Source organism: Cyprinus carpio, chromosome A2 (genome assembly GCF_018340385.1).
Source record: "Cyprinus carpio isolate SPL01 chromosome A2, ASM1834038v1, whole genome shotgun sequence".
NCBI classification, from domain to species: domain Eukaryota; kingdom Metazoa; phylum Chordata; class Actinopteri; order Cypriniformes; family Cyprinidae; genus Cyprinus; species Cyprinus carpio.
Window position 1 is genome coordinate 25,879,773 of NC_056573.1, and position 19,500 is coordinate 25,899,272.

The 19,500-nt window shown below is 35.0% G+C and overlaps 2 protein-coding genes across 3 annotated transcripts; one reads left to right on the plus strand and one right to left on the minus strand.

The window, feature by feature from the left end:
- Positions 1–72: 72 nt before the first annotated feature.
- pnhd (pinhead) lies at positions 73–14,016 on the minus strand. The gene is made up of 8 exons (XM_019125404.2): positions 13,466–14,016; positions 7,439–7,563; positions 6,287–6,382; positions 5,978–6,117; positions 4,808–5,081; positions 4,430–4,611; positions 3,136–3,194; positions 73–521 (listed from the first exon to the last, which is right to left on the minus strand). Exons 2-8 carry the CDS (start codon positions 7,491–7,493, stop codon positions 371–373), a joined length of 957 nt encoding a protein of 318 aa, XP_018980949.1. The 5' UTR covers positions 7,494–7,563; positions 13,466–14,016; the 3' UTR covers positions 73–370.
- LOC109107910 (serine/threonine-protein kinase NIM1) lies at positions 13,582–19,044 on the plus strand. Of its 2 annotated transcripts, none has more exons than XM_042712584.1 (4): positions 13,582–13,670; positions 15,142–15,435; positions 16,551–16,819; positions 17,568–19,044. In XM_042712584.1, exons 1-4 carry the CDS (start codon positions 13,628–13,630, stop codon positions 18,309–18,311), a joined length of 1,350 nt encoding a protein of 449 aa, XP_042568518.1. In that variant the 5' UTR covers positions 13,582–13,627; the 3' UTR covers positions 18,312–19,044. The 2 variants fall into 2 exon arrangements, with proteins under 2 accessions (XP_042568518.1, XP_018976624.2); XM_019121079.2 differs by having other exon boundaries at positions 13,606–13,689.
- The last annotated feature ends 456 nt before the right edge of the window (positions 19,045–19,500 follow it).

Sequence of the window (19,500 nt, forward strand, 5' to 3'; positions counted from 1 at the left end):
TTGCATATGCGACACTTCTTTGTCATTTTCTGCTAAAGCTTTAATTATTGATTGATATGTAACATGATTTAAAACTGAGACATGATTTGCATGTGTTACTTTCTTTAGTTGCTCTGTGCAGATTGTCATGTAATCCAAAGATGGTGGTTTCTTCACTTTCTGACATAGATTTTATTTACAAAATACTTTTTACATAATTTACATATATTACAGAAATATCAGAAATGGCATCATTGCATCATGCCTTTAAACTGCCGTCCATTAATGCACATCCCCAAACCTGACATTACAGCCGTGCAAATGATCCATAAGGGAAACTTCATCAAGTCCCACTGTAGTTGCTGAAGTCGTCCAGTAGAGGACGCCGTGTTTAAGACTGGCATAGACAGGAAGTGATGGCCAGAACTGTGCGGATTTGGCCTTGTTGACTGAGGAAAGTGTGGCTCTCGTAGTCTTGAGGAACACAAGCATTGCCCTGTCCTTCAGCCCACAGCAGACATTCACCGAGATCAGACGCGCTCCTGCAGAAACACACGAGTGTGTTAGTCAACATCCAATAAAATGCACACAAATCATCAATGGCAAAGGTCTAAAGGTGCACTAAATAACTTTTCAACTTTAAAAAAAGTGTAAAAAAAAATGTTTAAACCCTAAAAATGAGTAATATTAGAAAATCTGTTTAAAGTGATGTTAAATGATATATAGTGTCATATAGCTATAACATCAAATGACTTGCAATATAGATATAGATATTTTTGCAGTTTCCGATATCTCACTATGAAACTTATTAACTAGATCTGTTATTTTTAAAATTTACCAGCATGTTCACCATCCAAGTATCACACTTAATAATGAGCAATAGCATTATTTCTTACTAAGCCTAGAACATATTGTGTCTATTTTTACATTTGTTCTTTTACATTTACAAAAGCTGTTTAAAATGGTTAATGTTAATAGAAAGCTTATTTGGTGAGTTTGAGTAAAACTTTCATTTAGGACAAACAACATGATTCTACAAGTTACATATCTATAGATCTGATACATTTATACTTTTATATACTCTACAGGTCAAAAGATTGGAATAATTTATTATATTTGAAAGAAGTCTTCAAAAGTTTAATTTTTTAAAATGTTTTTTTTGTCTCTTCTGATCACCAAGGCCGCATTCAAATACAGTAAAACAGTAATATTGTGAAATATTATTACAATTTAAAATAACTGTTTTCTATTTGAATATTTTTTAAAATGTAATTTATTGTAAATATTAGAATGATTTCTGAAGATCATGTGACACTGGAGACTGGAGTAATGATGCTGAAAATACAGCTTTGATCACAGAAATAAATGACATTTTACAGTATATTACAATAGAAAACAATTCAATTGTAATAATATTTCACAAAACTGCTGTTTTTAATTTTTATGTACTGTATTTTTGAACAAATAAAATTTTAACAAAGATAAAGCCTTTGTGAACATAAAAGACATAAACATTAAAAAAATAAAAGTTAATTATTTCCAAATACTTTTTATTTTACTTTATATATACTTTTTATTTGTATTTTTATACTTTATTCATTGACTGATTTTATTTACAGTATAACACCTTTCTATCTAACTACTGTCAGACTGTTATAATCATGTTATAAGTCTGAAAAACTATAGGGTACTAAAGATATACGGTGTGTGTGTGTATATATATTGACTTCATTTGACTGTTATAAGTTCTTATGATATATATACATATATATGTATGTTATATATAATAACAACTTATAACATCCAAGTGAAGGATATAACACCAACATGTCAGAAAAACAGAATCACTGAGTTGGAAAAAGGTTCACCCCCCCTCCTTAAAATGACTTCAGGTGTAGCTGTTCACCTTCTCAATGGCACACAAAGCCATTTGACTCTCAACTGTGATCAGCTGCGCTCATTCTGATTAGCTCAGCATGAAAAGAGATTTCCTGGAGCATTTCAGTCCTGCAACTGAAGCAAACTATTAACTGTGAGTGGCAAGGGACCATCAAAAGATCTCTGGGATAAAATTGTGGACAGGCACAAGTCAGGAGATGGATAAAAAAAACAATTCAAAGGCAACATCAATGCCTAGAAGCATGGGAAGTCTATTATTAAGAAGTTGAAGGTATTTGGTAGACCACAGACCCTCCCTGGATCAGGACATCACTCCAAACTGGATGAAAGAGCAGGAGGAAACTGGTCAGAGAGGAGACCAAGAGCTCCGAACTCTGAAGCAGTGAGTGGTTATTGTGTGCATGTAACAGCAATATCACAAATTCTCCACAAATGTGGCTTGTATGGGAGGGTTGCAAGAACAAAAAGGCACTCCTCAAGAAAGGCCACATGCAGTCATGACTGAGCTTTTCCAAAAACACATATTGAAGATTCTGAGGCAGAGGAGACTAAAATTGAATTATCTGGCCTTGACACCAAACGATACGTCTGGTTGAAATCCAACACAGCTCACCATCCAAATAACAGCATTCCTCCAGTAAAGCATGGAGGTGGTGATGTCCTGTTCTGGGGTGTTTCTCTGGAGCACTTGTCAGGATAGAATCAAAAGTGGATGGGTTCTGTCTAATTCTTGAGAAAAGTCTGCTGCTCTCTGCCAGAATGATATCAATGGAAAGAAAGTTTACCTTCCAACATGAAAATGACCCAAAGCACACAATGGTTGAAGGAGAAAAAGCTGAATGTCCTTGCATGGCCTCGTCAGAGCCCAGACTTAAACCCCACTGAAAATCTGTGACTACAAACATTCAGCATCAAATTGAACTGAATTGCAGCAGTTCTGCAAAGTTAAAAAAAAAGTGCTCCAACAAAATACTGACACAAGGGCGGCAGAAAGATGACATGTTGGTGTTATAACTTTATTTTTTTTCATCATATAACCAAAAAAAAACAAAAAAACTACCCTGAACATTTGTAAATATACATTAGAAAACAATGAAAATCACATATAAAATGAACTGTTGTATTTCTGCTTTGGGTTAAAGACGGACCGAAGTGTCAAAGCAAACAGTGTTGAGTTTTAGTGCACACTGTAAAGGGTGTGTGTGTGTGATTGTGTGTTTGCTTAGCTGTGTGTAAAGTCAGAAGTGCGGCGTGTACCTGAGAAGACAGCGGCTCCCTGAGGTGCAGCTTCCCAAACATCTGCCAACATCTATTTCCTGTAAGAACATTAGCAACACAAGAGAGAGAAGCCATCAGTTCACCACCTGCTGTTAAAGCAGGACGGCCTCTTAACATGATAAGTGCTTTGATTTGGCACCTGCAGGGACCATTTGTGGCCTCCTCGCACCTTTTACGAGTGCGGCGTCAGACGGAGAACATCTGGCACAGATGTGTTCAATAAGCACACGAGATCAGCATTAAACTTCAAAATGTGAAGATTTTACATGATTAAATGGATTAGTATCTGTTTTAGAAATGAACTAACACTCCATATGAATTGAAAACTGATTTTCAGGGTCATTTTTTACCTTTTTTGGAAATATAACCCTATAAGCATGTCAAATACTTTAAAGCCACACTAAACTTCATAGGTCAAGAAAAGAATATAAGAAACACATCAAACACATTTTTGCCTCAGAATTTTTTATATTTGGGACATTTTGTCACTTTTTCATGGCATTTTGCCTCAGAAATAATATTAAAATGATGTTTTTGCATTAAATCAAAGCATCTATTGTTATTGAAAGCATCACTTCTTATGAAATTTTAGGACATGCACTCTTGTTTTGTGTGTAATCTGCTAATGGATTTTCAAGCACTAAGTAGTCGTTAAGTGTGTAAGGTTTTCATGCATATTCACACTTGAGTTCAATGCTGTCCAGTCACGGAAATGTGAACTGGAAATGTCTGGAGGGGGAAATGGATAATTAGATCTAACAAATGAAGAAAGCAATGACTCGTTTCCTTTCTGACTAGCAGCATTGACTGGTGTGAGATCCTTTAGCACTGGATGATTGAATTTAGTTTCAGTAAAGACTAGTTATTGGTTTGTCTTGTCAGAGGCTCTTATTAACCTTTCCATACTCCCAATCTAGAATTTTAACTAATCCAGTGAGACCACTGTAATATAAAATGATTTCTTAAATTTAATTTATACCTAATATCTAAAATGCTACTTTCAACCGTTTATAAATGATGCTAGTTTTTTAGATTCAACTACTGAGACAGATTTACATTTGATGGCTAAAGCAACCAAATCAGACAGAGATGGAATATATCATTTAGAACAAACTGTTAAAAATCTATAAAACAAATGAAACACAATTAGAAATTGGTTAAAAATCCTGGGAATTGTGCAAAAAAAAAAAAAGGGAAAAAAAAGTTTATTTTCATTCTCTCACAGTTGAAACTCAGTTTATGCAATTCATGCAACTGCAATTGTTTAACTCACCCTCAGACTTTCTACTTTGACTCCGTCATCGTTGTACGTGATCTCGTAGTGATACTCTACATACGGGATTCGGTAACATCCCTCCATTAGTTTGCATTGAGCCACTGTTTGGATCAACTCCACTTTGTTTGGAGTTTCAATGAAGGTGGAATCAAACTTGGTCGGTACGCATGAAAATCCCTCTGTAGGTAAAACAGATTAAGAAAATGATGATAAGTGTCATTATTAGAGGAATATGCATTTAACATTTAGAGGCATATTGTAGGTATTTCCTACTTAAGCTACTAGTTTCTTTCCTGTGACCAACAGGATTGATTATAAGGGATATATTCTAGTGCACACTGTTTATCGAGGGACTTTTATTTTGTTTTCTCTTACCTGGTGCCCCTTTCGAGCCGACACATTTGCCTGCATCTATGACGCTTTCGTACGGAGTCTCAGAGAAGTATGTTTTGAGAGATGGTGCTCGGACACACCGGCTCATTTTGGCTTCGCAGTGACAGTCCTCGATGATCTCGACCTCCCGCAGACCTTCATACAGCATCACGCGGTCCACACGCACCCCGGCCGGCTCACAGGTGGAGCTCAGTCCACAGGACGGGGAACCAGGCGCTGCAGCTCCAGAGGACGAGGATGGATGCAAATGCCTCGTCTACAATGATACAATTATATATATATATTTATATTTTTTCAGGAATCTTTGATGAATAAAAAAAGTTAAAAATAAGAGCATTTTTTTAAAAAATAGAAATGTTTTCTAACAGTATACACTAAATTGATAAGAAGTGGTTGCAAAGATTTATATTTTGAATAAATGCTGTTCTTTTTAACTTTTTATTCATCAAAGAATCTTGAAAAAAGTATTGCAGTTTCCAAAAAAATATTTAGCAGCACAACTGTTGCCAACATTGATAATTCTCATAATAAATCAGCGTATTACAATGATTTCTGAAGGATCATGTGACACTTTAGACTGAAGTAATGGCTGATGGAAATTCAGCTTTGCATCACAGAAATAAATTATATTTTAAATGATATTAAAATAGAAACCATTATTTTATATTGTAATAACATTTTGGAAGATTACTGTTTTTTTCTGTATTTATCAAATAAATGCAGCTTTGATGAGCAGAAGAGACTTATTTAAGAAACATTATGTGTGTGTGTGTGTGTGTATGTGTGTGTGTGCATATATATATATATGATATAAAAAGATTAATAATAAAAAAAACTACTAAAATTGAAATTATAAATCTAGAATTTATATAAATATATAATGCATATTTTATGTATTGACAATTAATTTATAAAATTATTTTTATATTATTTAATTAAATGATAAATTAACTAAATGAATTAATGTGAATGTGAATATTTATATGTACTGGAGTAAAGTTAAAAAAATATTCCACTTATTTTTAATTGTTGAATCTAATGCACTTAAAAATATATATATATATATATATAGTTTTTTTTTTTTTGCATGCTTGCTTTTATTTCAAGAAATGTCGCCATCTCGTGGTAAGCAGTAGGCTAGAACTGATGTACCTTTTTGTGTCGCAGGAAATCAAGCACTGAGGAATATTTAGAGGTCATTAACCCCGCCTCCAATGACGCAGAAGGTGCTGATTGGCCACAATGTGTTCTGCACACACCCACATCAACATTCACAGGACTGCCAGAAATATCTGTTACATAAAAGAAATTAAGTGACTGATAGTCATAAAAACAAACGATTGCTCTGAACTACTCAAAACAGCAAGATTTGATAACATAAAAACTGCCTATTTCTATTGCATTTCATCCAGCATTTTAAAATGTTTTTATTTGTATTTATATAAAATAACTAAACCAAACCTTTGCCAATGTAGATGATGTGACTCTGGCGTCTGCAGCAGGCTCTCTCTGTGAACAAGTTTCTGGACTCTGTGTTTTTACCTAAAACAGCCGTGACTAAATGACACAAATATGCAAATAAAGTGATATTAGTTCAAAATTGAACCAAGATTGGGGAAAAGCATAATTTACATCAATGAAATGTATAAAACAATAATAAAAACTTGAAATACAATAAATATTAACTAAAATAAAATTAAATATAAAGAAAACTAATTGTTTTATGCTTATTTTATTTCAGCTATCGGTCAAGGCAAGATTTCAAATTTTTTTCTAGTTTATTTACTAAAATAACTAAAATTAAAACTGAAATAAAAAATGAATAAAAACATGAAGGCTATTTAAAAAAAACTAATAAAAATGACAAATAAAAACTAATTCAAAATATAATTTTAATTAAGTTTAATTACTAAAACTTAAAATGAAATAATAAAAATAACATAGACATGTTTTTTAAAAATTAATAAAAACAAAACAAAACAAAACTACTAAAACTTTAACTCAAATTATAAATAAAATAAATATGAGAATATAAAATAAGAACTAATGCAAAATATTATTTTTGTTTAGTTTAATCTGAAATAACTAAAACTGGAATAAAACGAATGAAAACTATAAAGACATACAGTATGCATATATATAAACAAATGACAAAAACACAACAAAACTTTAGTTAGGAAATATAAAAATAAATACTAATTCAAAAAATTATTAAAGCTTTAATAGTATGATTCCAAAATTAAATAAATAAACAAAAATAAATAAAACATGGTACCTTATCTGTCATAAATTACTGTGGCAGTACCATGGTACATGAAATGTATGATGGTGATATTTACCATATTGTATCAAAAAGGTACTACAAAAATGTCCAAAAACCTGGTCTTTAAATACCATGCATACAGTATCTTATCAAATTGCCATACATGCCATTTTAACATTTTAACAGTTTACATTTCAAAAGCGCCATATTGTATCAATCACATGACAGATTACATTCATATATATATTACATTTAAAAACAGATCATACTGTAGTCACATGCTCCATTAAATTAAGATGTTCTTGTATTACAAAACATCTGATAAAAAGATAAACATGGCCAACACTCACAGGTCTGATGGACGGCACAGAGCAGAAGAAACACAAGCAGCGGCAGTAAATCCATAGTAATGTTCCTCACACACACACCCCGTCAGGTCTGTGCCTTCAGTCCTGCTCCTCGGGGATATTTATACCTGCATGGGTTAAAAGCTGCTGAGCGTGTTAAGTGAGTGGGAGAGAACTAATCAAATTTCCATATGCTGTTAGGAGGCCAGCAGATCAAAGAGCATCTCTTCCACACCTCTTCAGCTACGTCATGTGTGCTGTCAGACCCCTTCCTTTCACTAATTAAGTACTTAAGGTACTTTGAGCCACTAAGCGGCCCTCATTTAAAGGTATTAATCAACTTTTATCTCAGGGGGAAGGTGTTTAGCACCTCCACTTAAAACAAAACAGGCTCAAAGCAAGTAAACGGGCCCCTGCCCCCTGCCCCCCGTCGAGAGCAGCCTTTGTGTTTATTCTACATCAGGACAAATGGTGCGTCTGTTTGAAAGTGTAAGACTGACTTTTCTCTTTATTCTGAATATTTTCATGTTTATTAAAGATTAAAAGTTTATTAAAGTCCCAAGTATTATTGCGAGTTATGGAAAACAACAGAAAAAGTCTTTTTGGTGTCTATCTGTGTTAATGGTGGTTAGATCTACTTGTCTATCTATCTAAAATGAAAATATTTATTATATAAAAATACATAATGTATAATTTACAAATAAATATACAATTGTAAATACATAAACATATATACATATATAATTAATTTCCAATTGTAATTATATATTTAAAATATATAATATCTATCTATCCCTTTCTCTTTATTTTATATAAATACATCATGTATAATATCTACATAAATATATAATTTTATTAAATAATTAATTATAATTACAACTGTATTATTTATAATAACATAAAATATTTAGATATAATACATAATTTAAATATAGCTCAAAAAAAAAAATCAAATCAAATCAAATAAATAAAAATGAAAAATCCACTACCTCAAAAAAATAAAAATAAAATAAAATAAAATAAAATAAAATAAAATAAAATAAAAATCTCAATGTAAAAAGTAGTTTGCATGAACTCAATTTATTATAACCTTTGAATTATTTATTTGGGATTATAGATTTATGTAGGCTGTATACTGTATATCTATCTATCTATCTATCTATCTATCTATCTATCTATCTATCTATCTATCTATCTATTAAAATGTTAATTGAACACATTTGTGAATCCATCAACTGGTCATTTTCCTATGAAAATTTACTCATTTCAGTCTCGGATCTAGTTATTATATATATTATTATATTATATAGTTGATGTTGTATTTCCTACATTGCATTACTCTGTGTGTATTGGGTGTGTTTCTCCGCTCTGATGTTTCCTCCTCTTGAGCCATTTTCACCTCAATCATTATAATCACTAAATAGGTTACACCTCGCACTACAAAGACCAATGCCAACTGATTACTGCAATACCGCCGCTGATTAATCCACTAATCTAGTCAAAGAATCTCCTAAATCACAACCAATCAGTCATGATTAGCTTTCCACTAGCATACTGTTTTCATCCATTTGATATGGAAGAGAAGTTTTAGACACATGCGACAGTATATGTGATTAAGGAATGAGCTGGTTTGGTCTCAAAAGCTGCTATTTTCCATGATAATGCATTCAAAGAGATCCGAGACCCTCCTCCACATGAAGCATATGAATTGAGGGAAGGTTTCAAAGAGAAAAGCAGAGATGAATGAAGCTCTCCATTTCTCCAGACCTCATGAAAGAGCACTGCTTCAACAATAGCCATAGCAATGGATTTCTCTCACAGGCGCAGAAGAGAGAACTGACATTTAAACCAGAGAGTTTATCAAAAGTAAAGTTCTGCAGAATTAAATCAACTAAAGTGCTAAATAAAAGGGATTGGACTGACTTCAGAAGAACTAAAGTTTCTAGACTTTTCAAAAGTTTTTTTGTATTTTGAAATCTCACATGACGTTATGTCACAAAACATTAAGTTATTGTTTTCGCTAAGACCCAGGTCTACAGTAGTTAATTTTATGATTTTATTGATAAAATATTATATAAATTAAGGAGCTAATTCTTTTTTTATTATAATCCAATACATGATACTGTGCTTTTGCCTCAGTGGACTTGTAATTGGCAATACACACAGACACACACACACACACACACACACACACACACACACACACACACACACACACACACACACACACATATTTTTAATCTTTTTCTGATTCTTCTTTGGTACATCAGATGGCAACATTATTTTATGCTGACATTTCAGTTGTATTTTCAGTGTTTCAACAAAAACAAAAGATATATAGAGATATAAACAACCAAATATATTTTTTTTAATTTAAATAAAAAATTAATTTAACAGCAGTGATGTAGAAACAACATCATAGTATAACGTTGATTCAACAATTTTACCAACATTTATTGATTCAACAGCAGTGATATATAATCAATCGTAGTGTAATGTTGATTCGATGGATTTTTTATGTTGATGTTGAAATCTCACCGTTATTTCAATTGCGGGTGCAATATATATTGCCGGGTGCAATGTTGAGTATAATATATCGATATATATATGTATATATATATATATATATGAGTACTATATATATATACTATATATTATATTAGATAGTATACAATATAAATATTATAATATATATATTTAATATATACATATAATTTTAAATGATTATTATGCATATATTTTGATATTTTGAATATTTTGTTGTTTACTGCTGTCATCACCACTGTTGTTTATGAATAATCTAAAAAATAAATAAAAACAAATAAATTTTGTTCATTATAAAAACATGCTCTTATCCAATTGTCCTTTAATATCCTATATAATATAATGCAATATATATGTACATAAAACTATTATTGTAACTAGAATTATTAAACTCTAACAAACGTAAACATAGACACATAGCCGTGACTCCACCTCTGTAGGCAGAATGAACTGCAGTGGATCAGAACAGACAGACAGACAGACAGACAGACAGACAGACAGACAGACATCAGACAGAGAGACAGAGAGACAGACAGACAGAGAGACAGACAGACAGACAGACAGACAGACAGACAGACATCAGACAGACAGACAGACAGACAGACGACAGACAGACAGACAGACAACAGACAGACCACACACACAAAGACAGACAGACAGACAGACAGACTGACAGACCAGACAGTCAGACAAACAGACAGACAGACCAGACAGACGAGACAGACAAAGACAGACAAAGACAGACAGACAGACAGACAGACAGACAGACAGACAGACATCAGACAGACATACAGACAGACAGACAGACAGACAGACATCAGACAGAGAGACAGAGAGACAGACAGACAGAGAGACAGACAGACAGACAGACAGACAGACAGACAGACAGACAGACAGACAGACACATCAGAGAGACAGTACAGACAGACAGACAGACATGACAGACAGACAGACATACAGACAGACAGACAGACAGACAGACAGACAGACAGACAGACATCAGCCAGTCAGACAGACAGACAGACAGACATCAGTCAGACAGACAGACAGACAGACAGACAGACAGACAGACAGACATCAGACAGACAGACAGACAGACAGACAGACAGACAGACAGACAGACAGACATCAGACAGTCAGACAGACATCAGACAGTCAGACAGTCAGACAGACAGACAGACAGACAGACAGACAGACAGTTACAGACAGACATCAACAGACAGACAGACAGACAGATCACAGACAGACATCAGACAGAGAGACAGTGACAGACAGACAGACAGACAGACAGACAGACAGACCCATACAGACAGACGACAGACATACAGACAGACAGAGAGACAGACAGACAGACACCGAGACAGACGGACAGACAGACAGACAGACAGAGAGACAGACAGACAGACAGACAGACAGACAGATAGACATCAGACAGAGAGACAGACAGACAGACAGACATCAGACAGAGAGACAGAGAGACAGACAGACAGACAGACAGACAGACAGACAGACAGACATCAGACAGACATACAGACAGACAGACAGACAGACATCAGACAGAGAGACAGAGAGACAGACAGACAGAGAGACAGACAGACAGACAGACAGACAGATAGACATCAGACAGACAGACAGACAGTCAGACAGACGACAGACAGACAGACAGACAGACAGACAGACAAGACAGACAGACCATCAGAGACAGAGAGACAGACAGACAGACAGACAGACAGACAGCCGACACGACATCAGACAGACAGACAGACAGACAGACAGACCATCAGACAGACAGACAGACAGACAGACAGACATCCAGTCAGTCAGAACAGACAGACAGACAGACAGACAGACAGACATCAGACAGACAGACAGACTCAGTGACAGACTCAGAGACCCAGACAGACCAGACATCACATCATACAGAGTCAGACAGACATCAGACAGTCAGACAGTCAGACAGACAGACAGACAGACAGACAGACAGACAGACATCAGCCAGTCAGACAGACAGACAGACAGACAGACATCAGTCAGACAGACAGACAGACAGACAGACAGACAGACAGACAGACATCAGTCAGACAGACAGACAGACAGACAGACAGACAGACAGACATCAGTCAGACAGACAGACAGAAAGACAGACAGACAGATAGACATCAGACAGACAGACAGTCAGACAGACAGACAGACAGACAGACAGACAGACAGACAGACAGACATCAGACAGACAGACAGACAGACAGACAGACAGACTCGCCCAGTTCCCTCTGATGCCAGACGTCTGTTCCTGGTGGGGAACAACCATCACACAAAAAACTCTTGTATAAATACGCCAAATTATACCACATATAACAAGTAACCTCTAAAAAACTCATTCATAATTAGTTCACATTTATGCCATAACATCCAACTAACCTATACACTACTCATTGCATGTGTGCAAGAAGAATACTGGACAAACAGATTCAAATAATAATCTACTAGTGGTGTTTTTTCACCCCAGCAACCATACAGAAAGCCACAGGATACATCTACAAACAACTTAGAACACACTATCAACTGCACAGAAACGCCCTAGCAACCACCTAGTTATAGCACACATTAGCAACCATGCAGAAATCCATAGCAACCACACTGACACAACTTTAGCAGCCACTTAGAACACTCAGTAACTGCATAGCAACCACCTAACAATGTTGTAGCAACCACTCAAAACACCATAGCAACCATAAAGAAAACCACGGCAACCACCTTAACAACTTAGAACACTCTAGCAACCACTTAGATCACACAGTAACTGCATAGCAACACCCTAGCAACCACCTAACAATGTAGGCAGCCACTCAAAACACCATAGCAACCATACAGAAAATCATGGCAACCACCTTGACAACTTAGAACACTCTAGCAACCACTTAGATCACACAGTAACTGCATAGCAACACCCTAGCAACCACCTAACAATGTAGGCAGCCACTCAAAACACCATAGCAACCATGCAGAAAACCACGGCAACCACCTTAACAACTTAGAACACTCTAGCAACCACTTAGAACACAAAACAAACACTGCACAACAAAACACCTAACAATGTAAGCTGCCACTCAAAACACCATTGAAAACGATGCATAAAACCATGGCAACCACCTTGAAGGAACTTAGAACACTCGATCAACCACTTAACACTCAGTGACTGCATAGCAACACCCTAGCAACCACATACCAACACAAAATTAGAGCAAGACACAGAAACCTAAAATCCGCTTGCACGTGGAGCGAGTGACAAGACAGCTGGACGCTGTAATCCGGCGGCAGGAGGGGTCAGTGCTGAGTCACCTGTCTGTAGGTGAGTGTGTGAGACAGGATTACACACACGTGAACCATCAGTGCAGAGAGAGACAGCGGCACTCTGTGTGACCGGAGCAAGCAGACCGCGTGTGTTTCGATGGAAGATTGAGATGAACTTTAATAAATAATACTCACCTGATTCAATAAGACTGGTCTTCACTGGATGGAACAAGACTGGATCTTAAGGGCTTTAGGCAACCAGGAACTGTAAATGGGCAGATCTGGGAAAACTGAGGAATCATTCAGATACTACTGGACATATCTGAGACTGTGAGGAGAAACCAGAAGACGTAGAGGATGTTTTTATTTATGACGAACGGCACTTTACCACTAAAGACAGGTGAAAGGACAGGTTCTGTGTGAGTTTAATACACAATTTAATATATTGAATGATCTTATTTGAGTTTTTAGGACAAAGAGGACAATGTTATTGCTCATATGTTGCTCCTTAATAGCTCAGGAAACATTAAGAAGATCTCAGATGTTCTCCTAAGTAGAAATAAGAATGAAAAGGCATGAAGACACAGTTTCGGTCTTTAGAAATGTGCATATCCCAGATAGTTTGGACTAGAAAGCATTTGAGAAATGCTTGAGTTCATGAGTTTAGTTGAGACAGGCTTTCCATATCTGGACAAAGAGGACAATTAATGCTCAGATGTTGCTCTTTCATAACACATGATACTTTATGTTCTCAGATGTTCTCCTGAGATGCATTAGCAGAAATAACTAAAAAAAAAACATCAAAATGACAGTTTCAATTCATGTACATGTGTATATCATCACTCAAATTATTTGGACTATAAGCGTTTGTTGAGAAATGTTTGATCTTCCCATAAGCTCCCCATGTATTATGAGCAATTATGAGATTAAATGGACACTTTTGCTCAAGCGCCTTCATTGCAGGTCTTTCTCTTAGTAATCTACTTACAAGATTCAGAAGAGATCTCAAAAACATCTCAATATGAACTCAAATGATTCTAATGTAGTTCTCCATAGAACTATATAACTCTTGACTGTGAGTTTCAAAAAACAATTTTATGTCCTGAATGGTCTTATTTGAGTTTTAGGACAAAGAAGAAAATGTTAAAAAGGTTGTTCGTATGTTGCTCTTTTGTAGCTCAGGAAACTGTGGAGTTCTTAGATGTTCTTTTAAGATTCCTTAGTAGATATAAGATTAAAAGACATGAAAAAGACAATTTAGACACTTTGTAAATGTGAATAGAATAACTCTGATTATTTGGACAAGGAAGCATTAAATGAGAAATATCTGAGATCTTCCCATAGGCAAGAAAATCTCACATTAGATCTCTTTAATATCCGGATTTTTTCCCACCTAGACAACAATTATGAGATCAAATGGGGACTTTTACTTTATCTCAGGTGTTTCTTATGGGAAAAAGACCAGAGTAATCTCAGGAGAGATCTCAAAAATATCTCAAACCGTGCTTGGATCTTAATATGAACTCAAACGTTTCTTATATAGTTCTCCCAAGAACTGTATGACAGTTGTTGACTCATTTCTGTCTGTTTTTATTTCTCACAAGGAATTTTATGAGAAACATAGAGACAAAGCTTAGGTAAATGAAACATAATTGAGAAACGGAAAATCTAAAATAAAAATGAAACACAAAGGGTCTGAGCACAGTTTGAGACACTGAGATCTCTTCAGAAACTCTAAAGGAGACACATGAGGTGAGACTACTGGGGTCTTTTTCTCGGGAGAAACATCTAAAGAAGAAGGAGACTATTTAACCTCATTGCTTTCTATGAGGAACCACTGAGATATTAATGAGATCTGTTTTTTTCTACAGGGCAGGTTTCTCACCACAAAGAGCTCGTGCCTCAGCCGGCCTGGATGGAGGTCGATAAATCCAAGGAGGAGAAGACGAGCAGTCAAGCACTGGACAGAAAACCTGCAGCTGTGAATCCAGAGGTCAGCGTGAAGCAGACGCCCTTCGCGAGAGCCGTCTATGACCTCGGCCACAAGGAGAAGCTTGTCAATGATCTCACCTTCGGCAAACGGATCGGCTTTTACGAGCTTCGTGGGGAAATTGGCAATGGAAACTTCTCTCAGGTCAAACTCGGCATTCATGACCTGACCAATGGTGAGAGACACAGAGTGTTGCTGTATTCAGTGCAAAATACCTCAACCTCCCTTCAGATTTTCTTTTATTGTGAATGGTAATTGAACATGTGTTCATCACATCATAGACAAATCTGGGTTAATCCAGAAGATTATAGTTAATCTTCATCGGGATGTGTTCGTTTCTGTAACCCCCCTTGGAGACCCACCTTAATGTCCTGTATAACCCGTCCTGTCACCATATAAATGTTACCTTTCCCAGAAACAAAATAGAGTAGAAGGTAAAAGTTTGATCAAATCATTTCATTTTTTTATTAATATTTTTTTTTTCAGAAGTGCATTTGTGTCAGTGCTCAATTCTCATTTTTGTGCCCAAATCTATTCATTAAAAAAAAAAAATTAAAAAACTATTCTATGCAATACACCTCTTCTATGATGAATGCGTTAAAAGTTTCCTAATTATATTATATTATATTATATTATATTATATTATATTATATTATATTATATTATATTATATTATATTATTTATATATATTATATTATATATTTTGTGGAGCTATTTTTATTTTTTATTTATTTCAAATTTTTTTATGAACATCACATTATATATATATATATAATATATATATTATATATATATATATATATATTATTTTATTATTTTTTAACAATGATTGAAAGTTTTTATATTTTGTTTTCATTTCCATTTTAGTTAAAATGTTAGTAATTTTGTTGTGTTTTTGTCATTTTTCATTTTTTTTTTCTCCATATAGTTTTTATTAGTTTTATTTCAGTTTTAGTTTTAATTATATTAGTACACCACATTAAGCTAAAATGAAATAAGAAATGTTGCCTTGGCAACTACCTGAAAAAAAAAAAAAGTTTATTTCATGTAACATTTTTTTTTAAATGGTTTTAATGTTAGATTTAAATTTAGTTAACTACAATAACATTGGTTTACTCCAGATAACATTCTTATAGTCGTAAAATCAAGAATGTATGAAATATGCCTGACCACACACAGGAATTTGGCACATGCAAAACAATTTTAAACAATCTGCCTTACTATAACTGACCCATGTGATATTGGCTGTGCATTTACTCTCCTTTTTCTCTTTCACCCTTCTCTCTCAGAAAGGGTAGCTGTTAAGATCCTGGATAAGTTGCGTCTGGACAAGCGCTCGCAGAGGTTGTTCTCGTCTGAGATACGCTGCATGGAGAGACTGTCCCACCCCAACATCGTGCGTCTGTATGAGGTGGTGGAGACGTTTCGCAGGCTTCATCTGGTGATGGAGTACGCGCCTGGAGGAGAGCTGTTCTCCAGGATCGCCACCAGAGGACGCCTGTCTGATCTGGAGAGTAAACTGGTCTTCTCTCAGATACTGTCTGCTGTCAAACACATGGTGAGTGTGTTGACCGCCTCAGAGTTTAACCTTCACATTTTGTTTTCAAACAGTAAACAAAAACAAAACAAAGAACATTTTTGTTAAACATAATTTTCTTAACTACAGTAATATACAGCCACAGTCTATGGCAGTCTGTGTACTGCTGTGTACTGTATTCTGGGGCTGCATGATTAATTGCAGTAAACCAGAAATCACAATATGTCTAAGTGCAGTTATGTGTGACTACGGTTAAACTGTAAAACACTTATATTGTAATAATACTTGAATTTTTTATTTCACTCTAAAATATATAATCTGGTTTAATATTTTATATATTTTATATAATAAACATTTTCATATTTTTTATATATTTTATTTAATATAATATAATTATGTATATTTAATATTTATTTTAGATAATAATAATAATAGAAAAAATGATAAAAACAATAATTATTTTTTATTTGATTTGATTTATAGGAAGTCAACAAATTGAGTTTTTCAAATTTTAAATCACATTTTAAAATTGCATAGATAGATTTTACACCACTTGACATTTTATGGTCATTAATTATTTAATTGCTACTAATCTATCTTCACTTTTGAGTCAAACGTGTTAAATATAACAGCTGATAATTTGCTGTATATCTACTGGAAATGGAAACTCAAATGTAGTGCATCATTCAAGTACTGCATGCATAGAAAATCCACATACTGCATGCCAAAATGTTCTGCAAATATCTATAAAAATGTGTTTTACCTTTAGCATGACAACAACATCATCCACCGGGACCTGAAGGCTGAAAATGTCTTCTACACCACCACATACGGCATCAAAGTGGGTGACTTTGGCTTCAGTGCTGAATGCAAACCCACTGACATCCTCACCACCTTCTGCGGCTCTCCGCCTTACGCCGCCCCTGAACTCTTTCGGGACGAGGGTTACATCGGACCGCTGGTGGACATTTGGGCTCTGGGCGTCCTGCTGTACTTCATGGTGACGGCCACGTTCCCCTTTAACGGCTCGAGTCTGAGACGACTGCGCTTCTGCATCCTCAGAGGTTCCTACGCGTTTCCTGCGTACGTGCCTGACGCCTGTCAGTTTGTGATTAAGGGCGCGTTGAGGCTGGTTCCGGCTGACCGTATATCCCTGGCACAGATCATGTCCAGCGCGTGGCTGAGGGGGATCGAGTACGCGCAGCCGTACCCACCTGCTCCTCCCACACCTGCGCACCTGACCGACGCCTCACGGACGCTCTCCGCCGACGAGCGCTCGGTCAAACTCGCGCTCGAGGAGTTGGGAATCACCGAGATTCACCTCAGGAACAACAAGGTATTGGATTGCCGAAGCCCTCTGACCGGGATCTACCGGATACTTCTGCACCGAATCCAGAGGAGCAGATCCGTAGAGCCGGCGGGATACACTGCGCTCTGTCCCGGCAGGAGATGGTCTCACCCTACGACTGTCCCCATAAAACAAGCGCAGTCCGCCGTCTGTGCGATCTTATAGACAGCATTCAGACATACAGAACCAAATATGATTGAATGCTCTTTCTGTGCATTTTTTTTTTTTTTGGAAGGGTTTTTGAGCTATTTAATGTGTTTCAGTGTTGATAAATTGCATGGCAAGCTTAATTAATTAATTTTAATAAGCGCAGACACACTGGTTGATTTTTTTATACCGCATAATTTTACAAGCCTTATGCTTCAAATATTAACTTTTTCAACTAATCGTCATTTGCTGTAAAACTTTATTACTTGATAAATAAATATATTAATACATATTCCATAAATCTTATTAGGCTACCTTAGCATTTATGGGATATTTCAGTTGAAATTTAATGAATGATATTTAATCACTTGAAAAAGGGAAAAATATAATATAACACAATATATATATTTTTTTATTAATACAGTGCATATATTATCTATTAATATGTCAACTAATAAGATTTTTTTTTATTTATATTAATACAAATAATTGTTAAAAAATTATAAAAATAGTTATTCAAGACAAATTCTCCAGTTTGTTTTTATTAAGAGGTGCACGTTTGAGCAGCATGACGTCATATTGCTCAGAAAGTCAATGCTTGATAATCGTTTAGGTTTTCTGGGGATTAAAAAAAAGAAGTAGTAGTTAATGGTTTTTATCATTGCAGGGTGGTTGTGTCCACACACTGCTAAGACACATTTATATGCAAATATGCAAATATTTATATGCATCCGATGTCCAATCAGTGTTGTTATTGTTAACTAAAACGATTAAAATATTTCCATTAAAAAAATAAAATAAAAATCTATATATATATATATATATATATTATATATATATATATATATATATTGACTGACTGAAAAAAAAATACATTAATAGAAGTACTAAAACAAAAAAATAAAAGCTCATTCAAAACACTGACGTTGGCAAAAAAAAAAAATAAAAGCTCATTCAAAACACTGACGTTGGCAGCCAAATGGTTCCCATTTTGAATGACCCAGATCCATCTTGTAAAAGCTATTTTAATATGAGATAACACACTGACTATTATAATAACAATGAATTTTGCATAATTACGTGCATGTAACCCTAATCCTAACCCTATAGTAAGTACATGTAGTTAATTAATATTACTCAGTACTTATGTTACCAAAATGTTACTAGTTTCAAAAACATCAAATAAAATCAACGGAAATTTGATTGT